Genomic DNA, 22,614 nt, shown 5'->3' on the forward strand with positions numbered 1-22,614 from the left:
AAAGCCTAATGTTGAAATTCTAGGTATTGGGTGATTATTATGTAAAGTACTATTTTCTTCATCATAAAATTAGGTCTTCCATAGTCTTAGTAATTTTCATATCATTCTCAAGGCACCAACTAATTTAAGATTTTTTTCTTTTTTAAGTTAAAAGATCATTTGCTATATATTCCAATCCACAAGGATTTCAGGTAGAAAAGTGTCTTTCATTCTTTGAATTCCTCTGGAGAAGAACTCTTGGTGAGATAAGCTGTATGAGAGCATGACAGTGAAACAGACCTCCTTTTCTTATTTCTAACATTAAAAAAAAAAAGTTACTATTTATGGTAACCAACTCTAAGGTTTTTAGAGCATATAATCACTGATTAACTTACCTGAATATAAAATAAGACCATCTTTAGAGGTATTAGTAAATGAAAGTGATGAGAGGTTTTCAAAAATTATGAAAAAACTTTCAGGAAAAAAAAATCTCCTTAGCTTGGAAAAAAAAAATTATTTTTTCTTTATCAGAATCTTGGAATACCCAAGAAACCACTAGAGACCAGGATAAAGACTTGAATCACTTACATGCCAGTCTTTCAACTCAAGAAGATCAATTCTCTATCTTTTATGAAGTGTAATAAGTAATGCCGCAGTGGAAACAAATGTTTTAGGTAACTCTGAGTCTTCATTTGACCTTGAGTGCGGTTCTATCAGGCAGTATAAAGATTCATTAGGGCCAAAAACCTATTGATTTCAGTGGGATTGCTGAGTTGCTGAGAAGTCATAGCATTGCTATTTTGATCTCATGTTCTGTTAAACAACAACAACAACAAACTAGAAAACCTTTATATTCTAAAAATGATATCTCTTATTGTACAATCTCTCCCTAGAGTTCCTGTGTACTCACAGAGTCTGGAGTAAAAAGAGGTCAGGAGAGGTGCTATGCAAGGAAATAACTGAACTAGTATTCTCTGTAACCTGGAGGTAAACTGCATTCTTTCTCTGGCTGTAGAGTGTGTTATGTGAGAAAATCCTAAACAAGCACTATAATAAACCTATGTCTCCCATTTTTCTAGGAAGTGTATAATAATTTTTTGCTTTCACTGTGAAAAGCTCTCAAAGAACCAAAGACAATGTTTTTTTCCTAATTTATAAAACAGAGGGCCAAATGGGTTGAAGATATATGTCTACATCCAAATGAACAGGTTAGGAGCTATCAGACAGTATGGCTTAAATTAAGACAGACTCTGCCAGTCCCTAACCATATTTTCTCAATAGCCATTTACGATTATATATTTTTATCTGCATTACAATCTTCCACCTGATATGAGAAAAAGTGAAAGAAAAGAAAATGCATAAATTGAGTAAATAGAAAGATTGACTAAAGCTTTTTCATTCATTGTTTGAATAAATATTTACAAAAACAGAGTATGTTGGACATTTTTAGCAATACAAACACACATAAAACTACAATGTCTTCAATATAGTTATTACTGAGAAGCAAAAATAAGATGTAAACTGAATAAAATATAAGGTATGAAATGATCGGTATATTAGGAGATATAGAAAGCAGACATGAGTTCAAAGGGAAAATACACTACTTCTGGTTGGGCAAAAATGAAGGCTTCTTGGTCATGATTATGTTTGAATTGGGTTGTAAAGAATAAGTAGAATAGGGGTAAGCAAAGACAGGATAGAAAAACATTCAAGTAGGCAAAGGGGGAACGAGCAACATGAGACATTCACTGAGAATGGCAAATAGGGTCATTGGGAGTGCCATCGAAAGAAGACCTGAAGTATATACGCTTGTTAATGTATGTTGGAGCCATATTTTGATACATTTGAATGACAAATTAAGGATGTTTGATTTTATTCTGTGGTCAACAAAGAGGAATTCAAGATAACTGCAAACAAGAGAGAGATATTACTTGAGCTATATTTTACTATTAATCTCAGCCTTGGGAATGTGACAGAGATAGGAGTATTTGTGAGGATATTTTTATAATAGTTTAAGCCTATGTGACTAAGAGAATATGGTACCATAATTAGAAATAAAGTTCATAGCAGGAGGAATCAACTTTGGAGAAAGCACTATGTATATAAAAATATTTAATTTGAAGTAAGGTGCCCCAGTGGAAATGATCTAACAGACAACTGCAATTTCAGGATCAGAGATCAGGGAAGAGATCAAGCCAGTAATTACGAACACAGAGGCATTCATGTAGAGCCATTAATTGAACTTTTAAGATTAATGAAATGCAGATTGATAATAATGAAGAAAAAAAGATCAAGAATGATCTAAAATCAGAGACTAGAAAGAGGAAAGGGACGTCGATATGAAGACAAAAAAATATTCTATGTAACAGAAATAGAACTGTGTAATTAGAGCATTGCTAAAATAGACATAGGACAAGGTTTCAAAATAGACAGTATGGACAGCAATGTCAGATGTGCCATAGAGTTCAGACTGAGGGCAACAATTGACACTGAATGTAGGAAAGTCATCACTGGTGATTTTTAAGGTAAGAGCTTACATATTCGTGAAGATAAAAATTAGATTTCAAAAAATCAGTGGAGAAAACACCTTAAGACATGAGGTTAGGCAGTGGTTTGTTAGACACAACATCATAAACACATCCATAAATTAAAAATTAACTTCTTCATTCCCAATTTGGATGCCTTTTGTTTCTTTGTCTTGCCTGATTGCTCTGGCAAGGACTTCCAACACTATGTTGAAGAGCAGAGGTGATAGGGGACAGCCCTGTCGTGTTCCTGAACGTAGAGCAAAGGGCTTCAGTTTTCCACCATTAATTATGAAATTAGCTGAGGGTTTGTCAAATATGGTCTTTATTATGTTAAGGTATTTTCCTTCCATACCTATTTTATTAAGTGTTTTAATCATAAATGGATGTTGTATCTTGTCAAATGCTATAATCATATGATTTTTGTCCTTTACTTTGTATATGAACCAAAAATAACAAATGAACAAGACAATCAAATGAGAAACAAAAACTCACAGACATAGACAATAGTTTAGTGGTTACCAGAGGGTAAAGGGGGCAGGGGGGTGGTAGAAGAGGGTAAAGGGGATCAAATATATGGTGATGGAAGGAGAACTGTCTCTGGGTGGTGAACACACAATGTGATTTATAGATGATATAATACAGAATTGTACACCTGAAATCTATGTAACTTTACTAACAATTGTCACCCCAATAAACTTTAATTTAAAAAATTAGTAAACTGGACTTCATCAAAATTAAAAATGTCTGCTCTTCAAAAAGTCACTTTTACAGGAATAAAAAGATAAGCCACAGAATGGTAGAAAACACCTATAAATCATACATCTGATAAAAGAGTTGTATCTAAAATACTTAAAGAACTCTCATAACTCAACAATAAGAAAGGAAACAACCCAATAATAAATTGAACGAAACATTGAAAATTTTCTTCACTGAAAAAAAAATACAGATGGAAAATAAGCCATGAATATACTCAACATCATTACTCACTTGCAAATTAAAACTACAATGAAATACCACTATACACTTAATAGAATGACTAAAATTTTTGAAAGTCTGACTATGTCAAATGTTGGAAAAGAACATGAAGGAGATTGAACTCTTATATACTGCTGATGGAAATACACATGATGCAGTCATTTTGGAATTGACACTTCCTTAAAAGTTAAACACCATAAGATCAAATCATTTTATTTCTAGGTATTTACTCAAGGGAAATGAATGTATATGTCCTTCAAACACTTGCACACAAGTGTTCATAGTATTTGTGTGTTTGTAATTCCCCAAAACTGTACACAACCCAATAATCTATCAGATAATCCATCTGTATAGATAAATAGATTATGCTATATCCATACAATGGAATAATACACAGCAGTACAAAACATCAGCTATAGATATATGCTACAACCTGAATGAATCTAAAATTAAGTATACTGAGTGAAAGACGGAAGAAAAAAAGAGTGTATAAGGTATAATTTTATTTAATAAAATGTTAGGACATGAAAACTAATACAAAATGGTAGAAAGATCAGTGGTTGCCTGGGGACCAGGGTAGAAGGGGGGTGAGGTGGAAAGGGATGGAAGGAAAGGATTACACAGAGCTATGAGAAGATCTGAGGGGTAATGAATATAATTATCATCTTAAATTTTAATATATACAAATGTCAAAACTCATCAGACTTTACTCTTTAAATATGTTCAGTTTATTGTGTGTCAATGATACCTCAATAAAACTGATAAAATATATAGGCAAAGAGAGGAAATTGAAAAAGACCTTGTAAAGGTGAAACAGACACAATTTGAGGGCTTAACTATAAATAGTAGATGAGATACCTCCACCTCCACTGTCCACAATATACGCAAGAAAGGATGTGTTAATTAATACAAAACAGTTTCCTAACATCATCCATAGAAAGTTCTTGTGTATAAATGAACTGGGAATGAGGGGAGCAAAGTTTACACAAACCTTGCACAAACCATATGTAGAAACATGTATAAAAATGTTATAATATAATAAAATTTTAGTTGAAAGTATATGACAGCCTGACAGCCTTACCAGTTACTTCAAGCTCTACATTGCTGATCAGGTCAGGGAATTATTTAATTCTTCCAATGAATTATAATGATTTTACTCATGACATCCAACAGGGTGTGCTAAATTTAGGATGCATCATTATGTTGAAGGTTGCAATGGACTGACTCTAGATAATTGGCTGTCTTCTTTAAGCCGAGCTAAGATAAGTATTAATAAAGGATATTAGAATGGGCAGGAGAAAAATTTGACAAGGGGTTTTCAGTTCCTTTGAACCTCTTTCTATCTTTGTGTTCTTTTATATTCCATGAAAGTTGACTTTACCTGGTCAAAATGGATAGATGGTGAAAAAACTATATAAAAGAGATTACTGACTTGGCTAAGTAAAGGTCAATCTTTGTTTGATAAAGAAAACCTGTTATATTTTGTGAAAGCTATGATGTTAGTCAGCAAATATTTATTAAGAATCGACTAGGTTAGCTCACATGTATTGAGAATAATGATCAGACCTATCGGAATAGGGATGTTATGAAGATTAAATCAGTTAATACATATAAAACATGTAGTACTATGTTTGGTATATAATAAGGACTCAGTAAATAGTAGTTAACAAAGGTTTTATAATATAGTCAGGAAATAAGACACATACAGAAAGAATGTTTTGTTTGTAATGTAAAGGTGTGTGTGTGTGTGTGTGTGTGTGTGTGTGTGTGTGAATTAATAGTAATTATACAGATTTAAGGCTGGAAATATCTACGTTGGTAGGGGGTATTTATAAAGAAAGGGCTAATTAAGCTAAAGACTACAAGATGGAAAAATTAAAGAATTGTTCCAGTTTTATATCCCACATATCAGTGAGATCATATGGTTCTCAACTTTTTCTGTCTAACTTATTTTACTTAGCATAACAATCTCAAGATCCATCTACATTGTCCCAAATGGCACTATTTCATGAACAAGACAATCAAAGAAACAAAAGCTTGTAGACATAGACAATAGTTTAGTGGTTACCAGAGGGTAAGGGGGGAGGGGGTGGTAGATGAGGGTAAAGGGGGTCAAATACATGGTGATGGAAGGAGAACTGACTCTGGGTGATGAACACACAATGTGATATATAAATGTGGTATTACTGAATTGTACACTTGAAATCTATGTAACTTTACTAACCATTGTCACTCCAATAAACTTTAATTAAAAAAAAAAAGAATTATTCCAAAGGAGAGAAGGGTAAGATGAATGAAGAGATGTGAAATGAGGACAGGTGTGAGCTAATTGGAGACAGGAACAGACAATCCAGAAAGACTGAAGATAATTTCTATTGGGAAGCAGAGGAGGACTAATCAAGTGTTTGGACAACTTTCTGTGGACAAAGGAGAGTCATCAACATTTTTGAGTAAGAGAGCGATATGATGAAATTAATTTTAGGAGTATTAATCTACATACGGTATTCAGGCTAGAGATGACCATAGCAAGAGGTGTCAAGATGGCTGTAAGAAAGGCATGTGTTTACCAAAGGGGAACAAAACCCTACCGGAGTGATGGCGGCGAGAACAGAGGGAGAAAAAATGGATGAAAAGACATATTAGTGGATCAAGTAAGAAAAGCATTTCAAATAGATTTTCACTCTTTCCAATCTGTTGCAAGTTAATCACAGCACTCTCTTGAAACCAGTTACTGGATCACCATGCTTATAGAACAAAATCTTAACTACTGCCTTGATGATTGAATTAGATTCAGCAAGTAAACCTAAGTTTAATTATTACAACTTACCTCTAAGAACATTTCACTGAAAGCACTGTGTAGTCATTATTCCTGCCTTTACACATTCTGCCATTGTCTGAAGTGTCTTTCCTTTCCCCCAACCCCCTGCTATTTCCTACTAGCCTTCAAAATTAATACCAAATGCCAATGTTTAGGCAAACCAATAAGCAATGTTTGCCATTCTCTGTACACCATTTATAGAATTTAGTGAACACTGACATGGATGGTGTATCTGTCTTATCACATCTACAAGATTGGATGTATCTGGAAAAACACATTGATAGTGTCTTGGTATCATTGCCAGAATCTATCATAATGTTTTGCATAAATAAGGTTCTCAGTAAATATTGTTGACTGAATGAATGCAAGGTATGTCATTTACTGGCAAACTTTTATTGTTGCAATGCTCTGAGGATTCCTTGTGTCCAAGAGAGGGAGAAATTCAGGGTTTTTCCTCTAGATTAGGAGAGGTAAGGATCCCTGGTTAACTGAAGTAGAAGCAACAAAGTGGATAAATCTCACCAAACAAAACCCCCTTTGTTTAAATGTTTTTTATTCACATCAATTATCGTAATTTTCTACATCTCAAGTTTTCTCATACAAATACTTGAAATAGTAAAATTTACTATAAAGAATGGTGAGAATAAAGTGATGTTACAGATATGGGTACCTACACTGCAAGGTGTTTCCCAGAGTAAACAGTAAATGAATGCTAGTTTTATTCCACACCCATTCTCTTCATGCAGAAAAACCCATTTGTTTATGCCTACAACATAAACAATACATACACACAAATATATTGATGTACTAAAGATGCAGGTGTGGGCTCTTGATTATATTAGAAAAGAATAGGCATAAAGAGCATCAACACATAAATTTGGTAAGCATTCAGTTAAATACTGCTGTACCTATTACTGATGCCATTCAGTGGCTGCATCCAGGATTTCACAAGAAGACGCTAGCAATGTGTACAAAGGTACCAAGTGATGAAAGCTGGAGGGATTGGGGGATTCTTCAAATGCTTGAGGTACAAATCATCACAGGGCAGTGTTCTCTGACTTAAAATACAAGATAATTTCAATGTGTTAGTACGGGACCTATACAATTTTCATTTCCCTATTTCTGGTAGTAAAATAGTCCTATATTGGCTCATAGAGAAACCAACCTTGCATTTCAGAGATTCTACTCCTCCCATACAGAGGGAGACCCAATAAGTGTGGGTGTAGCCACTGAACATTAAAATATAACAAAGTGTTGTGACTTACATTGGGTTTTAAAGGAAATTGGAAATTAGATCAAACAGATAATGAAAATTCCCATTAATATAGTCACTGGAGCTGCTACATATGTTGGTATATGAACAAGGCAATGGAATGGTTGAGGCTAAACACAATCATGAATTTTTTAATCCAATTTTTACCAGAAAATATATACCCAAATAGCCATCAAAGTGTTCATACTTAGACAAACACTACATTTATTCTGATGTTTACATAAAGCAGTTTAGAAGATTCTCTCTGGAAACTGGTATCAGGACCAATGTAAAAAACAAAACCAAATCCAAGTCCGTGTCTTAATCATTATGTCTCTTTTTTTTATGAAAAACATTAGTTTTCAGTTGGGACACAAGTAACATGAATACATAATCCTATAATAGCTATAAAAATGTAATTTTGTTCAATTGTCTTTAAGGGATTCTGTTGATTTGCTTTTGTTTACCATAGGATCCACAGATTTACCTGACCCCAACTTGTTTACCTCTATGTATTATGACAACTTTAAACATGAACCAGCTTTCAGCTTGACTCAATTTATTTATTTATTGAGACGAATAAGAGGAGCATGACTTCTTTTAAATAAAGATATTTTGGTGAGAAGTCACTTTCTACCAGAATTCTAAAGTAAAACAAAACACGTTTGGACACATTGACATTTTCCATATTATACTATTTTCAAACTCTTTCTGCCCTAACCCACATTAGTTATAGGATTTTTCACATTCTTTTACACATTCTTCCTTTTAAGCTTCTTACTAGGATTCCTTCTCAAAGAGAAATAATTTGCTAGTGTTTCAAAGAAGTTTGCTACAACTTTTAAAGGCATTTCCAAGAGAATAATTCTATGAATATTTATGCAGTGGGGCTTATAACTGGAATAAGTGAATGACCTCCAAAAGTGGCAATGTGGTTGGATAATTTGAGAGGGTGAGATCCTATTAAAATTCAGTCACACTGTGTTATTTACTTAATCAATGGAAGGCCTTGCAAGTAACATCGCATTTTATAGGAGTTGGGAGCATCCACTTCCGGGTCATAACGAAGAGTTCTGATGCAGCCTCATGCAACTAGGAGGAAGAGAGTCTGTATACAGAAGCACCGTCTTCTGCAGATATATAAGGGATCAAGTCAGATGAGGAGCACAAAGAAACTTGAGACACCTTTCTTTCCAATCAACCACAGCCTGCCCACAAAACCTCACTATGACTTGCCCCAACTCCTGCTCTGGAAACTACAACTTGGGATCTCTCAGAAATCCCTGTCATATTCCTCTCTCCTCTTCCAATGCCCTCTGCTCTACAAATGTGAGCCGTGGAGATGTCCTCTGCTTTCCCAGCAGGTATCAAGATGGTACCTGGCTCATGGACAATTGCCAAGAGACCTGCAGTGAAGCAACCAGCTGCCAGGCACAAAACTGTGAGCCCAGCAACTGTGAAACTTCCTGCTGCTCTTCCACTGCTTACTATGGGCCCAGACCCTGCCAAGGAACCAGTTTTCTTCCTGCTGCTTCTTACACCTCCAGCTCCTGCCTCCCAATATCCTGTCGACCTCTGAGCTCTGTGTCCAACAGCTGTGGATCCCTGAGCCTCCTTACTTATGGATGCCGCCCCTTGGGGTGGATGGCCTGTGGTGCTCAGCCACTTGGTGTTGTGTCCAGCAGCCTCAGACCTCTGCATCCTCTCTTCAGTGGATGCCAACCTCTGATCCATGTGTTCAGACCCTGTCATCCATCTTGCTTTGCACTAGGAGGCCAGTAGCTTCCTTGTTCCAGCTTGCAATCGTGCTAAGGATCAAGGACAAAAATTCAATCTTTAGGGACTTCTGTTTCTTCCCTAGTAGTGAGTGACCGCCTTTTCATCTTTTTAGTGTGTCTGATCTAAGGCAAGCTTCCCCTTTCACGTTTTCCTCTCTCTTTTTTTTTTTCATCTCTCCTTGATGTGAAATTATTTGGTTTACGATGCTATTCATTGTCACTCAGGTGTGGGAAGAATTTATTTGGTTTGTGTTGTAATAAATGAGATTAAGCCAGAATTAAGAATCTGGGTCTTCAGTGTGTCTTTTATTATTCCATTTTAACACAGAAATGACCAACCTCAACTGCTTGCAAGATAAGTGAATACGACATGGGATACTGGACCACATATTCTTATCTGACAGTAGGGGAATAACTTTGATGGTTTATCCCTCAAGCTGCTTTCTAGATCTGTGATCCTATGTATTTGAGAGATCCAAAAGCCCTTGGTTGAAGTTATTTTGAAAAGGCAAGATTAGGAATGCTCTCTTTATCTTTCTTCCAGTGAACATCTACCAGATCGTCCTTTCTTATTGCCAACGGAGCTATATTTCACTCCTGCTTAATCCGTTGGTGGCTTCCTGTGAGCTACTTCCAGAAAATAAAAATATGAAGTCCTTACAATGACATCTGGTTTTCCTCATTGTTTTTCTCCCTCCCACCTCTCTGTCTTCATCCCTTTCTCAATATTGCATACACTAAGCTTTTGCAATCCTGACTTACACATAGGTCACAAACATGCTGCTTTTTATAAGCATCCACCTTTGGCCTATATCACCATCAAGACCAGAATGCACTTCTGATTTATTTATTTTGAAAAGTCACACTCACTTTTAAAAACACAGTCCAACTTAATTTACTAAACTGTTGATTTATTTAGCAAAAATGTTATTACCTACCTACTATGTCCCAAACCACCCTGTCTGTACCAGGCACAAGAGATACAGAAGTGAACAAGACAAACCTGAACTATCTCAGTATTTACCAGAAGTCATAAACTTCTTATAGACTTCTGACACCGAAGCTAAATGCCATGTTTATGCTGCTGCTTTAAAATCCATTCTGGTTCATTCTTTTACCTTAGTTGCCTGGCTCTCCTACATATTTTGAGTTTGCTACATCTGCACCCTTTATTTTTTGAAGCCTTTCCTAGGCCCTCTCTTTTTTCCTTACCCTAATGAATAAATCACATTGACTTAGCCTGTTTTTTATCTCAGACTGATTTCTATTAGTGATCTTACTGGACCGTTTGTTTTAAAAATAATTTTAAATGAGATTTTAGTGGAAATGTAACATACATACATATTTATACAGAAATCATAGTTTTCATCATTATTTTATAGTGTGCTTTCTACTTATAAAAAAGTTTGCTATAAAGTGTCATTCTTGCCATATTACGCCATGCCACAGCAACCTCATACATCTAGTGTTTACTTGTTTCATCATTAACTCTTGTGTTTGATTTAATCTCGTGTTGCTTTGTACAGTAACATGTTTACAGGCTTGTAGCCTAGGAAAAATAGGCTATACCATATAGCCTAGATGTGTGTAGTAGGCTATACCATCTAGGTCTGTCTAAGCGCACTCTGTGATGTTAGTACAATGACAAAATCGCCTAACATACTCCCGAAAGTACTCCTATCAAGTGGTGCACGGCCGAATATTGTGTTTCTGAGATTCTTCCATGCTATCATGTATACCAGTAGTCCATTTACTTTCTTTGATGTATACTATTTAAGGTACTTAAACGGCAAAATGTATTTATCCCTTCTACTGTGGATGATTAATATGGATTTTTTCCAGTTTGAGGACCTATACGAAATAATGTGTAGAATACTCTTTTATTCTTCTACATATCTTTTGATATACATACAAAAATATTTCTATCGGGTAACAGATTTAGGAGTGGAATTGACAAATTATTTCTATTGGGTAACAGATTTAGGAGTGGGGTTGACAAGTGACATCGGATGCTCCTGTTCAGCTTTATCCTACATGACAAAGTTGTGCCCTATAGTTATGCCAATACTGATTTCTACTACCATGGGAATTGCAGTTGCTCAACACCCTTATTATTTGCCATTGTCAGTCTTCTTAAGTTTAGTCACTCTAGTAAGTATGTAGTTATAGCAAATGTTGGTTTTCTTTTGAATTCCCATGATGACTTATCAGATTGAGAACATTTTTAAATTGCTTTTTGGCCATTTGAATATCTTTTTTTTTTTTTTTTTTTTTTTTAAGAACCATTCATGTTCTTTGCTCATGTTTTGAATTGGTGTACCTGCTTTTAGGATGGAAAGAGTTCTTTACATAGTCTATATATTAGCTCTTTGTTGGGAGTATATGTTTTGAAGATCTTCTTCTGCCTGTCTTTTTACTTTCTAATGGTGTCTTTAGATTAATAGAAGTTCCTTGTACTAGTCCAATTTATCAATCTTTTATTTATGGTTAGTACTTTTTTGCACTTTTTAAGAAAACTTTGTTTACCTCAAATTAATTATTATATGGTAAATTTAGAAACTTTTTTATTTTTTATTGCTTTCAACATTTAAATATACCATCAATGTAAAATTGGTGTGTGTGTGTGTGTGTGTGTGTGTATGTGTGTTGTGCAGTAGGGTTCCAAATTCCAGTTGAACCACCATCTCCTAAAATGACCTTCCTTTTCCTACTGCAGATTAGTACAAAGCCCCTTTTTTTTCATACATTAAATATCTATCTACGTATGGGTATATTTATATCTAGATTTTTTATTCTGTTCTATTCATTGTTTGTCTGTTTTTACATCAATATCATGTTCAATTTTTCAATGTTTTATTTGCATTTCTGAATATTCCAAACTTTGAGGTCTTTCAAGGCTGTCTTTGTGTCAATACATGATTAGGCTTTCTATAAATCTTTCTTAATTTGACTTTAAATAAATAATGTTTTGGCCAGAGGGTTATGGAAGCTAGGGAAAGAGGTATTTAGATTTTGGATAGAATGGATGAGAAATTCCCCATGTTGTATTTTTCCCCCTTTGAAATTTTATTCTGTGCGTTCGTAAGGCTGGCTGGAAACAAGTGTTCACTCCCATCTCCCTATGCTACACGAGTCCAAGAGCTAGAATTTAAGGGAAATTCTGTATCTACTATCCTATGACTGGATAGGATCTGTTAAGATTTATACATTAACCCACATGTGATAATTATGGGTTGCCAGCTATTGGTCATATTTCTTATGCAATTGATTTAATTACCTTAATATCCAGAACAGTAGCTATAATTATTCTTAATTTAGCCAGGATCATGCAAATTGTAAATTACTGATTTGGTATTTATTTCCAAGTTTTCTCAAAGCTCATGCTTTTCTAGTACGCTATACTATGATTAAATGCACACAAAAAGTGTTTATTTGAGCCAATTAATTCCATATTACTATATTAGCTGATATTTATTGCCTTCTAGCTTCATAGGTATATTTCACATGGCTAAAATAAGTGAAGGATAGGTATTTAAACTATTTCTTCTCAAAAATAAATATTCTTTATTAATATCCAAGCACCAATGTGTTAATTGTGATTAACCTTCTGGTGTAGTCATCCTAAAACTGGATTTCACAAGAGCTAACTCCCTTTTGTAAAACCATGAGCTCAGATAATATATTGCCCTTCCTAAATGAACTCTAATCAAGAAAGCGTGATAGGTCTCCATCATAACCCATTATGAAGCATTGTCCCTGAAGTTCAAAATCAGATAGAATCATTTTGTTCCTTATCTTGTTTGAAATAGATTGAGGAAAATTTTAACTTTGTCTAGATACTTCAGGTTAATGGTTTCAGGGCAAATTAAAAGGACAAAAATAAAACAGCAATATTATGCTGCCTCTCCTCTTTCCTATTCTTCTTAATTCCATATGCAAGTACTAACCACCTCTGGTTCTTAATATAAATTGATCATTGTCAGATCTAACGAAACAAGGAAAAAGAAAGAACACACAAGGAAATGTAGCGAAACAATGAAAAAGAAAGAACACACAAGGAAATGTTACATGGCCCACACATAACACGTTGCTTGCTCCTATTTGTGCCAACAGCAGTTGTATTCATGAGCTTTTATTCTCCATTAAAATAGAAAAGTATTTTCCATTTTCTTTTTGAAATTCTTATTGGTAGATAAATGTCTGGTATGGTCAAGTCAGCATGAGCTACATCTCTGGAGGTGATGATGGTCTGCAGGATGTATCTGTAATATGAATTTATGAATTGATTACAGAAATTTCTTGACTGCAGGGTAGAGAATGCTGTATTCTAAAGCGTACTTAACATTTTGTTTCTTGTATAGAAACCTATTCTCCATTATTCTATTTATTTTTAGGATGAAACAGTACAGGAACACACAATTCTATTTCTATTTTAATAGTGTGGGTAGAGGGTGGAAAAGAAGAAGAAAGACAGGGAAAAGGAAAGCTTGAAAAGGAAAAAAAGAAAAGTGTTCAGGGGTAGAATTTAAAACTATATTGGTGAAACTACAACTTAATACCTTTGTTTAATATTGTATTTCCAAGTGCATTCATTCAACATCAGTTCAACAAATACTTTTGTTGCTGTGCTCTATTTTTAGTGCTGACCATGATTTGCATGGATACCCATAGTACTAAATCTTCTATATCTCTAAACAGGCAGTTTAGTTACCACATAACTGCTTTGGCATCTGGAGGCAAAACTCTAATAAAGCTCTAATTTAATGTGCCACTCTACAACATATCCATCAAATGTCAAAGCAATCTGATATGTGTGTGGGGTTGGGGGACATTTTCTGGAAAAGATAAAACTTACAGAAAGTTTCATGAAAGCTTTCACTGGAAATGAACTCTTTTCAGTGGAAAAGAGTTTCTCTCAAGATCTTCTGGAATACAATTGTGTTTGGTTCTGTTTTATGCAGGCAGAGCTAACCAGAGACTTTGAGAATTAGTGGATGCCTAAGGGCTTTTCTTGTCCAGTGGCTCCTTAACCAGGCTTTGTAGAGGCATCTGCAAAATGATTCGGGTTCCTGGGTCCAATTGCAACTCTCTGAATATGAGCCTATAAATGGTAGGTCCAGTAATCTGTTTTATTATTTTTTACCTACAACCTCACCATAATTTTCGAAGCAAAGCTTGGTTTGGCAATAAAGAATCAATCTAACCTATGCTGTCTAGATGCTCATTTTCTTCTGGGTCATTAGAAGGGGATTGTATTTTATGAAATATGTTTAACAAATGATATTAAAATTGACAATCACGACCCCCAAACTAGAAAGCTAAACAATCAATAAAAATATAAAAAATTGGTAACCTCACCAGCCATCTAAAAATGCCTATTTGATCAACAATAGATGCCATTTTCCACATCCAATTGGCAAAATGAAATAATGGTAACAATATCCAATGACATTGACTATTTTGTGCATCAGATTCTCATGCACTGTGTTAGAAGTGGAGATCTGGAAACGTGTATCAAAGCTTTTAAAATATATTATGATTGAGTAAATTAGAATTTTTTTATGAAATAATAAACTAAACAGGAATGAAGCAGAAACATTTCAATGGAAAAGAGCAGACTTCAAACAAATTCTACCAGATTCACTGGCTGTCATGTAGATTTGTGGGAACACTTGCAAAAAATCTCACGCCTTTGGAAACCACTTTACTTTAGGTAGGGAGTATTCCAATAAATTTGAACTTTACATGCCAGCAAGTTTTTAATGGGGAAATGTACATGTGGATATAATCTGGATATAATTTCAGAATACATTCAGTATTTTATCTTGAATAGTTTAGTTGATAAAAATTCCACCACATTGTGCATATTTTTCTCTTTTTGCTGATAAAGAGAATTATGAAAATTTCAAGGATGAGTCATTCTTGCTTTGTGAGCCACTAGCCTATGTTTTGGTATTTTGTACCCACCACTTATGGATAAAAACACTTACTATGTTTCCCCTGCATTCTTGCACCATATCCTTGAGAAGGAATTCCATTTCAGCTAGTTAGAACCCTGGCATGGTGCTGAAATTAATACCAAGAATGAGGATAAAGACTGGGACAGGAGTGTTTGGAAAATACAAGTAACCTTTATGAGAAGATTGGAGGGTGTTTTCATTGGCATCTGAACAACCACTAATGGAATGCTGCCTGGTAAAAAATCTTAGCAAGACACAAGTGAGTGTCTATGAAACTTCCAGGAATCAGTGAGGACATACAGAAATTTTACACAGAAAGAGACAATCACATTTGAGAAAGCCAAGTTTGAGAAAGTCTCTGTAATTTTTCTGAAACTCACTCTGTTAATGTCATGTCTTTCAGCAACTGCTGCTCTGGAAATGATAGCTTCCGCTCTTTTGGGAGTCATTGCGATGTTCCTTATCTGTTGTTTTCTGCTCTGGAAGAGTGATTTCTGTAGGTGCCCTCTGCTTAATCAGTCGTTGCCAACATGGTTCCTGGACCACTGCCAAGAGCACTGTGGTGAGCCCATCAGCTGTCCTTGAGAGTTTTGAGGCATACTCATCAGGAATTTTGGACAATATCTTAAATTTTGATTTGCCTGATATATATTTTTTCTTAGCATTACACTGGGTTTATAGGTTTTAAAGAGAAATATTATAAAAGCGCAGAGGTAAAACTCCATGTTAAGAATACATACCATCAACATGACTTATCACTATTGATGTTAACCTTGATTACTTGGCTGAAGTATTTGCCAGGATTTTCCACTGTAAAGTACTTGTTTTTCCCCCATTCCATACTGTGCTCTTTGAAAGGAAGTCACTGTGTGGAGTCCGTACTGAAGTGGAAGAATAGTCCACTTATTTAGGGAGAAGCAGCTCCATGTTATTTGGAATCTTTTTGCATAGATTTGTCTGTTCTCCCTTACTGGTTATTTACAGAATGGTTTATTTATATCAGTATGGGCACATGACTACATATTTTACAGTTTGGGATAGAAACTAATATTATGTTATTGATTTTGTTGCTCTATTTTTTCCGTTTTGGTCACGAGGCGCTCTTTCTGTTAGCTCCTGTGTCTCTTTGATATACCTTCATAATTGTTTAATTTACTTTTGTTTAGTTTGCTTTTGAGCACTCCTTGCTTTCTGGCATGAGAAGTCCTCCAGTTTCATCTTCTATCTTCCCTGTGAGGCATAGATATATGTATTCTGCATGAACATGGCATGCTATAACCTTGCAGATTCATTGGGCATTTGATCTTAGGAAGGTGCTGTTTAGGTAAGACTCATCCAGGTATTCTTAATTGTAAACTAACAGCAACATCATCATTGCTTATTTTGATGCTTGATGATATCATGCTTGACATATTGAATAGGATTATTTGTGAAAAAGAAGAGAAAAATCTCAAGAATATAGAGGATCATGCAGTGTATATGTAGAATTATACTCTGGCAATACCATGCTGGATTGTATTAATTTAAGGGAATTAAAATATTTGTTATTTGAAAAGTTATATCTCTTTCAGATGCTTGAAAAGTTATATTCCTTTCAGATACCTTCAAGAAATGCTTGGTAGAGTATTGCTACTTGTTTTACTTGAAATAAAAAAAAAAGGGAGGGGGAAAACGGCTCAGAATAAAATATATATGTTTCATGGAAAAACAAATTTAAAAAATGGGACTTGTTTGGCTGAAAGTGAAACCTGACATTTCTTTCTCATGAAAGGTATCCTGAGAAATTGTTCTTTATGCTCAAAATGACCACATATGAGAAAAGGATTGAAATAAAACAGGAATGGTGATTGCTGGGCATAAATAAGATACAGTAAGAACCATCACTAAAAAAGGCTACAAAGTATGAGATCTATATTTAAATATATTTAAAAGATGGTCCATTGATTCCCTTTATTCATTAGATATTTATCTATATGAAAATAGGAGTTCAAATGAGTTGATTTGTACTTCTGCTTCTAGCCAGGATAGGGTAACAGGGACAGGATTCATTTTTCCATCCAAAATAATCATAATACTAGCTAATGCAATTTGAAATATGCATTTTTTAGACTTTGGGCAAGAGACAAATAAGGACTTTGACCCCTGAAAGACAGAGGAGAGAGTTAGACAGAGAGTTCCAAAGATGTGCAGAAGGTCCATAAAAACCATTACAGAATCTTACTAATTAGGGCATGTATTGTGAGAAAAACACACAAAACTTGGGGATAGGTCACCCGAAAGAACTGGAGAAGTAAGTATAGCTCACAGAGGACTGGGGGTGGTTAATGTTCACACAGGACAGAGCAGAAGACTGGTAGAGAACTCATAAGTGTTTTCCTTTGGTATTGGGAGCAGAATAGCCCTCGATTAAATGCTCCTTTAGTCCCACTTATGGTGCTTAAAAGCAAGACTCCAAAGGACCAAACTCTTTTCATGTAACTTAACTGTGGCTTGAAACAAAGCTCATGAATATTTATAGAAATACAAAAATATACAACACAGAGAAAGTTAAATTATAGTGTCTGGCATCCAATAAAAATGACCAGGCATTCAAAGAAGCAGGAAAATAAAACCTATAAAAAAGGAGAAAAATCAATCCATCAAAGCAAACCCCAAAGTGACACAGATGATATAACTATTAGACAAGGACATTAGCACAGTTAGTGTACCTGTATTCCATATGCGTGAGAAGCTAGAGGAAAGATTGTCCTTGTTAAATAGAGACATGGAAGATATAAATAAAACCCAAATGAAACTCAGAGATGAAAACTGTAAGGAAGGGGGGAAATAATGAATTGCATTAACAGAAGATTGGACACTGTAGAAGAAAACATTGATAAATTTCAAGACATAGCAATAGAAACTGTCCAGAATAAAACTCAGAGGAAAAAAACACACTGAATAAAATGAACAAACAAGGGGATTTATTGAGGTCTCTTCTAGCTTCACAAATTCACGATATAAAATATAGAGGTACAGTAGAAGACAAAGTCTTGTCCTTTCTTATATTTGGCGATAATTGACACTAATCTTTGCCGTTCCCATGGTCTACGAAAATCCTGTACCATCTGCTATTTCTGCCAATTCCCTGGGGATTATGATCCTGTCTGCTTACTGTTCCTGCTGTCACTGGTTCACGCAATATCCACCCAGAAGCTGTAGACAGCCCTTCACTACTTTCCAAAACAAATGAGTTAATAATATTACCATGAAGATTGATCAGATGGTGGGTCATTGAATAGTATATACATCGTATCCCTTTTCCATACCAGCTCCTCTGCTCCCATTTTCCCATTCCCCCCTAATTTGGATTGATTCTGAGAACTCCAAAGGCGTCTTATTCTCCAGTGAAATGAAATTCAGCCCTCTTCAAACCTTACTTCCAATCTTAGACTTCTAAACCAATCAATGTGCTCAAAAGAACGAATTCACCTCCTTATAAGTAAACCCGTCTTAGAAGGCAGTTGAATAGGTTACGGATAGTGGGTTATGTGGGTTTTTTGTGTGTGTTTTTTTCTGTTATATTTTTGTGGCCTCAGGGAAGAAATAACATTTTTATTCTTTTTCTACTTGTGGTATTTTATCCACACAGAAACTTGTAAATATAGTATATTGGAGGTAAATCAGAATTATTTACTTGACTAAATATGGACTAGTGTACTAACTGAATAACGAAAAGGAAAAACACTCCTTAGTCACAATTAAGCCCATTTAGTTATGCTGCAGGTTTTTGATGTGGGGATCTAACCATGGAGAATAATAATCCATCCAATAACACCATAGCACAATTCCATTGTTGGCTATTGATACATAATTCTGCCCTGTGACACTAATCATGGAGACATTTGAACTTTTGTATGTATCTGGGAGCTTAATTGGTCTGATGGTCACATATGGTTAGAACACATTACTTTCCAGAATTAGCAAAGATGTGTTGCCTGTGGTACCTATTTGCTAGAATAAATGGTTAGTTGGCTTATCTTTTAAAGTAAATCTCTAAACATCAATGTAAGGAGGGTCGAGTATGTTGTTAGTTACAACAGCCAATCCTTTACTCAATAAAGAGAATTACAACCTGACTCGCTCCATTTTTAGTTTATCCAAAGAACAAACAAATGCATTTATAATGCTACCAATATTACAGGGATTCCATATAAATCTGACTTTTGAATATACGTACACGGGAGTAGATGTGTACTCAATGCCAGCGTGGAACTTTCCTGATGTTGCAAGTAGGGAGAAGACTCAGTCAATTACTAAATTCACATAAATGAGCCATGAGAGATTATCAGATCTTCAAGCAGAAGTTTTGCTACTTGTGTACTCTTACCTGAGGAATGCCCCTCCTCTCTAGGGAAAAGTTTGCCTTTTTTCACAAGCTGCAGTTTTAAAAAAAACAGTGCATGTCAGCAGTCTGAAAAAGTGGCTCAGTCAAATAAACTCACTTTGACCCGTTTTGCTGTGCCTCATCTCTGTCAGAGAGACCCCCAAACCCACTTCTTCAGGTTGTGCAGAGTGGACCATGGTTGGGGCCTTTCATGTACATTTTAAAAATTAAATCCTAAAAGATACTAATAAGATGGTATTGAGTGTGCCCATTTTGCATATGCAGAAAGTGAAGCCCAGAAAAGTTATGTGTGAGAGCACCAAAACTAGATAGTGCCAAACTCGTGGTTACAAATGCCAGCTATTTTTGCTTCACCATTCAGATGATCTCAATACTGAGAGCTGGGGCAAGAACACTGTTCTACGTAAGCTCTGTTATTTTCCCAACTCATATGTACCACCAAAAGCATGTTTGCAGAGACACAATGATGTAGGTCATCTTTCTAAATGAAACTCCTCAAGGAACTCATGAAAGTCAATTTATCCAAATAATGTAGTCAAGATTAAGTTATAGAGTTCAGTAATGATACTAAGCTAAAATATATATATTTTTTCTTTTTGGTAGACTAGTCTGGGAATTTCACTTTCTTTCCATGTATAAATGCATTCTATTTCTACATAATCAATAGACAAATAAAGCCTTGGGAAACAACTCAATTATAAATTAGGTTGTCTTTTCTAATTCAATAATCAGAAAAATATAAATTATTTCAAAAATATTTATGTTTGGGAGATACTCATGGAAAATAGTAATACTAGAAACAAGTTGTAAACATAAACACTCTATATATGTGCAATAATATGCTGAAATTCACTTAGATAAGCATCCAAGGAGATATGGCCTCATTTTTATGTAGCATCTATCAAAATATATGTGTTAACACCTTCAGTTTCATGCTAATAAAAGGTGGAACAGTGCATATAGTGTATTTGGGTGTGGATATTAGCAAAGATTGTCAAAGCCTTTCAGGTCACCATTCTTCACGGGGAAAGATTCATTTAAATATGATATCCAGGTCAAGTTTCCCATGAGATAAATTAGCTTTTGAATTTAGGTTGTGTCTCCAAAGAATGCAGAATAAGTTTCAATTCCCAAATTAAGAATGTTCAACATTTATCACTTGTAAAAATACATTAATATTGTTAAGTATTTACATATACATATTTTGGTTTTATGAAATAAAATGGCCATAAATAAAATTTTCCCAATTGTATGAATTTGTTTGTGGGTTTTTAACTTCAGCTTCACAGAATTTTCAAGATTGATAAACAAACATGATTCCTAAAGAAGCAGGTGATCCGTGCTGTGAGAAGGATTGAGCCAGAAGACAAAATTGACTTTGGAATGACAGTTATTTGAAGGATGTGATATAGGTAATATATGTATTTTTTAGGTAGGTGGGAAAACTGCTTGGTAGACAACTAAATAATACCCTAATGAGATGCCACAGAAATGCTTCTGAAATATAAGCAGGAGGAGGGAACCAATACCCAGCAGCTATGATGTATAAATGGTAGGTACAGCAGGTAACAATCACACTTCAGCTACTTGCTCTTTGCAATGTAATTAAGATGAGACCTTCTAAATACGTTTTACAAAACATATTTTACATGTTTTACAAAATAAGTGCTGCTGTAGAAACTACAGCTTTCACTCCATTAGGAATTTCTGCCATGTTCTTGTCACCGCACCCAGTGCTCTCTGCTCCATGGAGGTGAGCTGTGGAGATGTCCCTTGCTCTCCTAGTAGCAGCCTGGGCAGCAACTCACTCCATGACAAGTATCATGAGCCCTGTAGTGAACTCACGTGCTACCAACCAACCAGTTGTGAGAGTGGTACCTATAGGTCTGGCTGCTCTCCAATTGTTTCTGATGTGTTCAGATGCCATCAAGCAACTAGCTGTCATCCTGTGACATCCATGGTTCCAGTTTCTGCTATCCAGCATCGGGTCGGACAACCCTTGAGCTGCCATTTTCCAAGTTACCATTCCTCTGGCTGTCAACCACTGAGCTACCTTTCCTATGGCTGTGAACATCTGAGTTACCTGATTTATGACTGTCAACCTCTAAACTACCTGACCAATGACCACAAACCTTGAGCTACATCACCTATGGTCATGAACCTCTGAGCTACCTTTCCTATGACCGTCAACTCCTGAGCTACCTGACCTATGACCAACAACCTTGAGCTACGTGACCTATGACCACAAACCTTGGGTTACATGTCCTATGTCCATGAACCTCTGAGCTACCTTTCCTATGACCGTCAACTCCTGAGCTACTGACATATGGCTGTCAAGCTCTGCGCTACCTAACCTATGACCACCGATAAAAGTGAACTGGCATCTTAACATGCTTAACCATAGAGCTGGGAGAACTATGGGTGGAGCTGGGCCCCTTTGTTGACTCTCTAGTCCTGACTTCCTGTTGGACTTTGTGGTAACTACAGTGGGAGGGATGCTAATAAATAGATTAGCCATCTTGGAACCATGGTCATTAATTTTCCTTCTTCATGTGGGTAGCCGGTTGGAGCCTCAGGTTGGAGGTGTGCGTTCCCACACTGCAGTGGTGGTTTTTGTTTCTTTTTCATTTTCCTGAATAAACCGTTTTTCTTGTGGATTTATCTGGAGAGTTATTTTTGCCAGTCAACACCACCAACCTTGAGATAGGTGACCTATGGCCATCAACCCCTCAACTATCTTTCCTACGACCCTCAACCCCTGAGCTACCTGACCTATGGGTGTCAATCTCTTAGCTACATGTCTGCCTGCTACAGACCCATAAACTATACATGTGGAAATTTTCAATTATACTCCTCTTCCCTGAGTGACTGGTAGCAACTTTATTAAAGACCATCATGAATAAATGGAAACAACCTCACGATTACTATCTGAAAGAG

At 35.6% G+C, this 22,614-nt stretch overlaps 2 protein-coding genes across 2 annotated transcripts in view; one reads left to right on the forward strand and one right to left on the reverse strand.

Annotated features, from left to right (window-relative positions):
* Window positions 1-22,614, reverse strand: part of LOC109446496 (keratin-associated protein 13-3) — a 111,138-nt gene that overhangs the window by 56,582 nt on the left and 31,942 nt on the right. The gene's annotated exons all lie outside the window — the stretch shown is intronic.
* On the forward strand, window positions 8,780-9,334 carry LOC109446489 (keratin-associated protein 26-1). Its single transcript, XM_019729914.2, has one exon. It carries the CDS (start codon window positions 8,780-8,782, stop codon window positions 9,332-9,334), a length of 555 nt encoding a protein of 184 aa, XP_019585473.2.

Source organism: Rhinolophus sinicus, linkage group LG01 (assembly GCF_036562045.2).
Source record: "Rhinolophus sinicus isolate RSC01 linkage group LG01, ASM3656204v1, whole genome shotgun sequence".
NCBI lineage: Eukaryota > Metazoa > Chordata > Mammalia > Chiroptera > Rhinolophidae > Rhinolophus > Rhinolophus sinicus.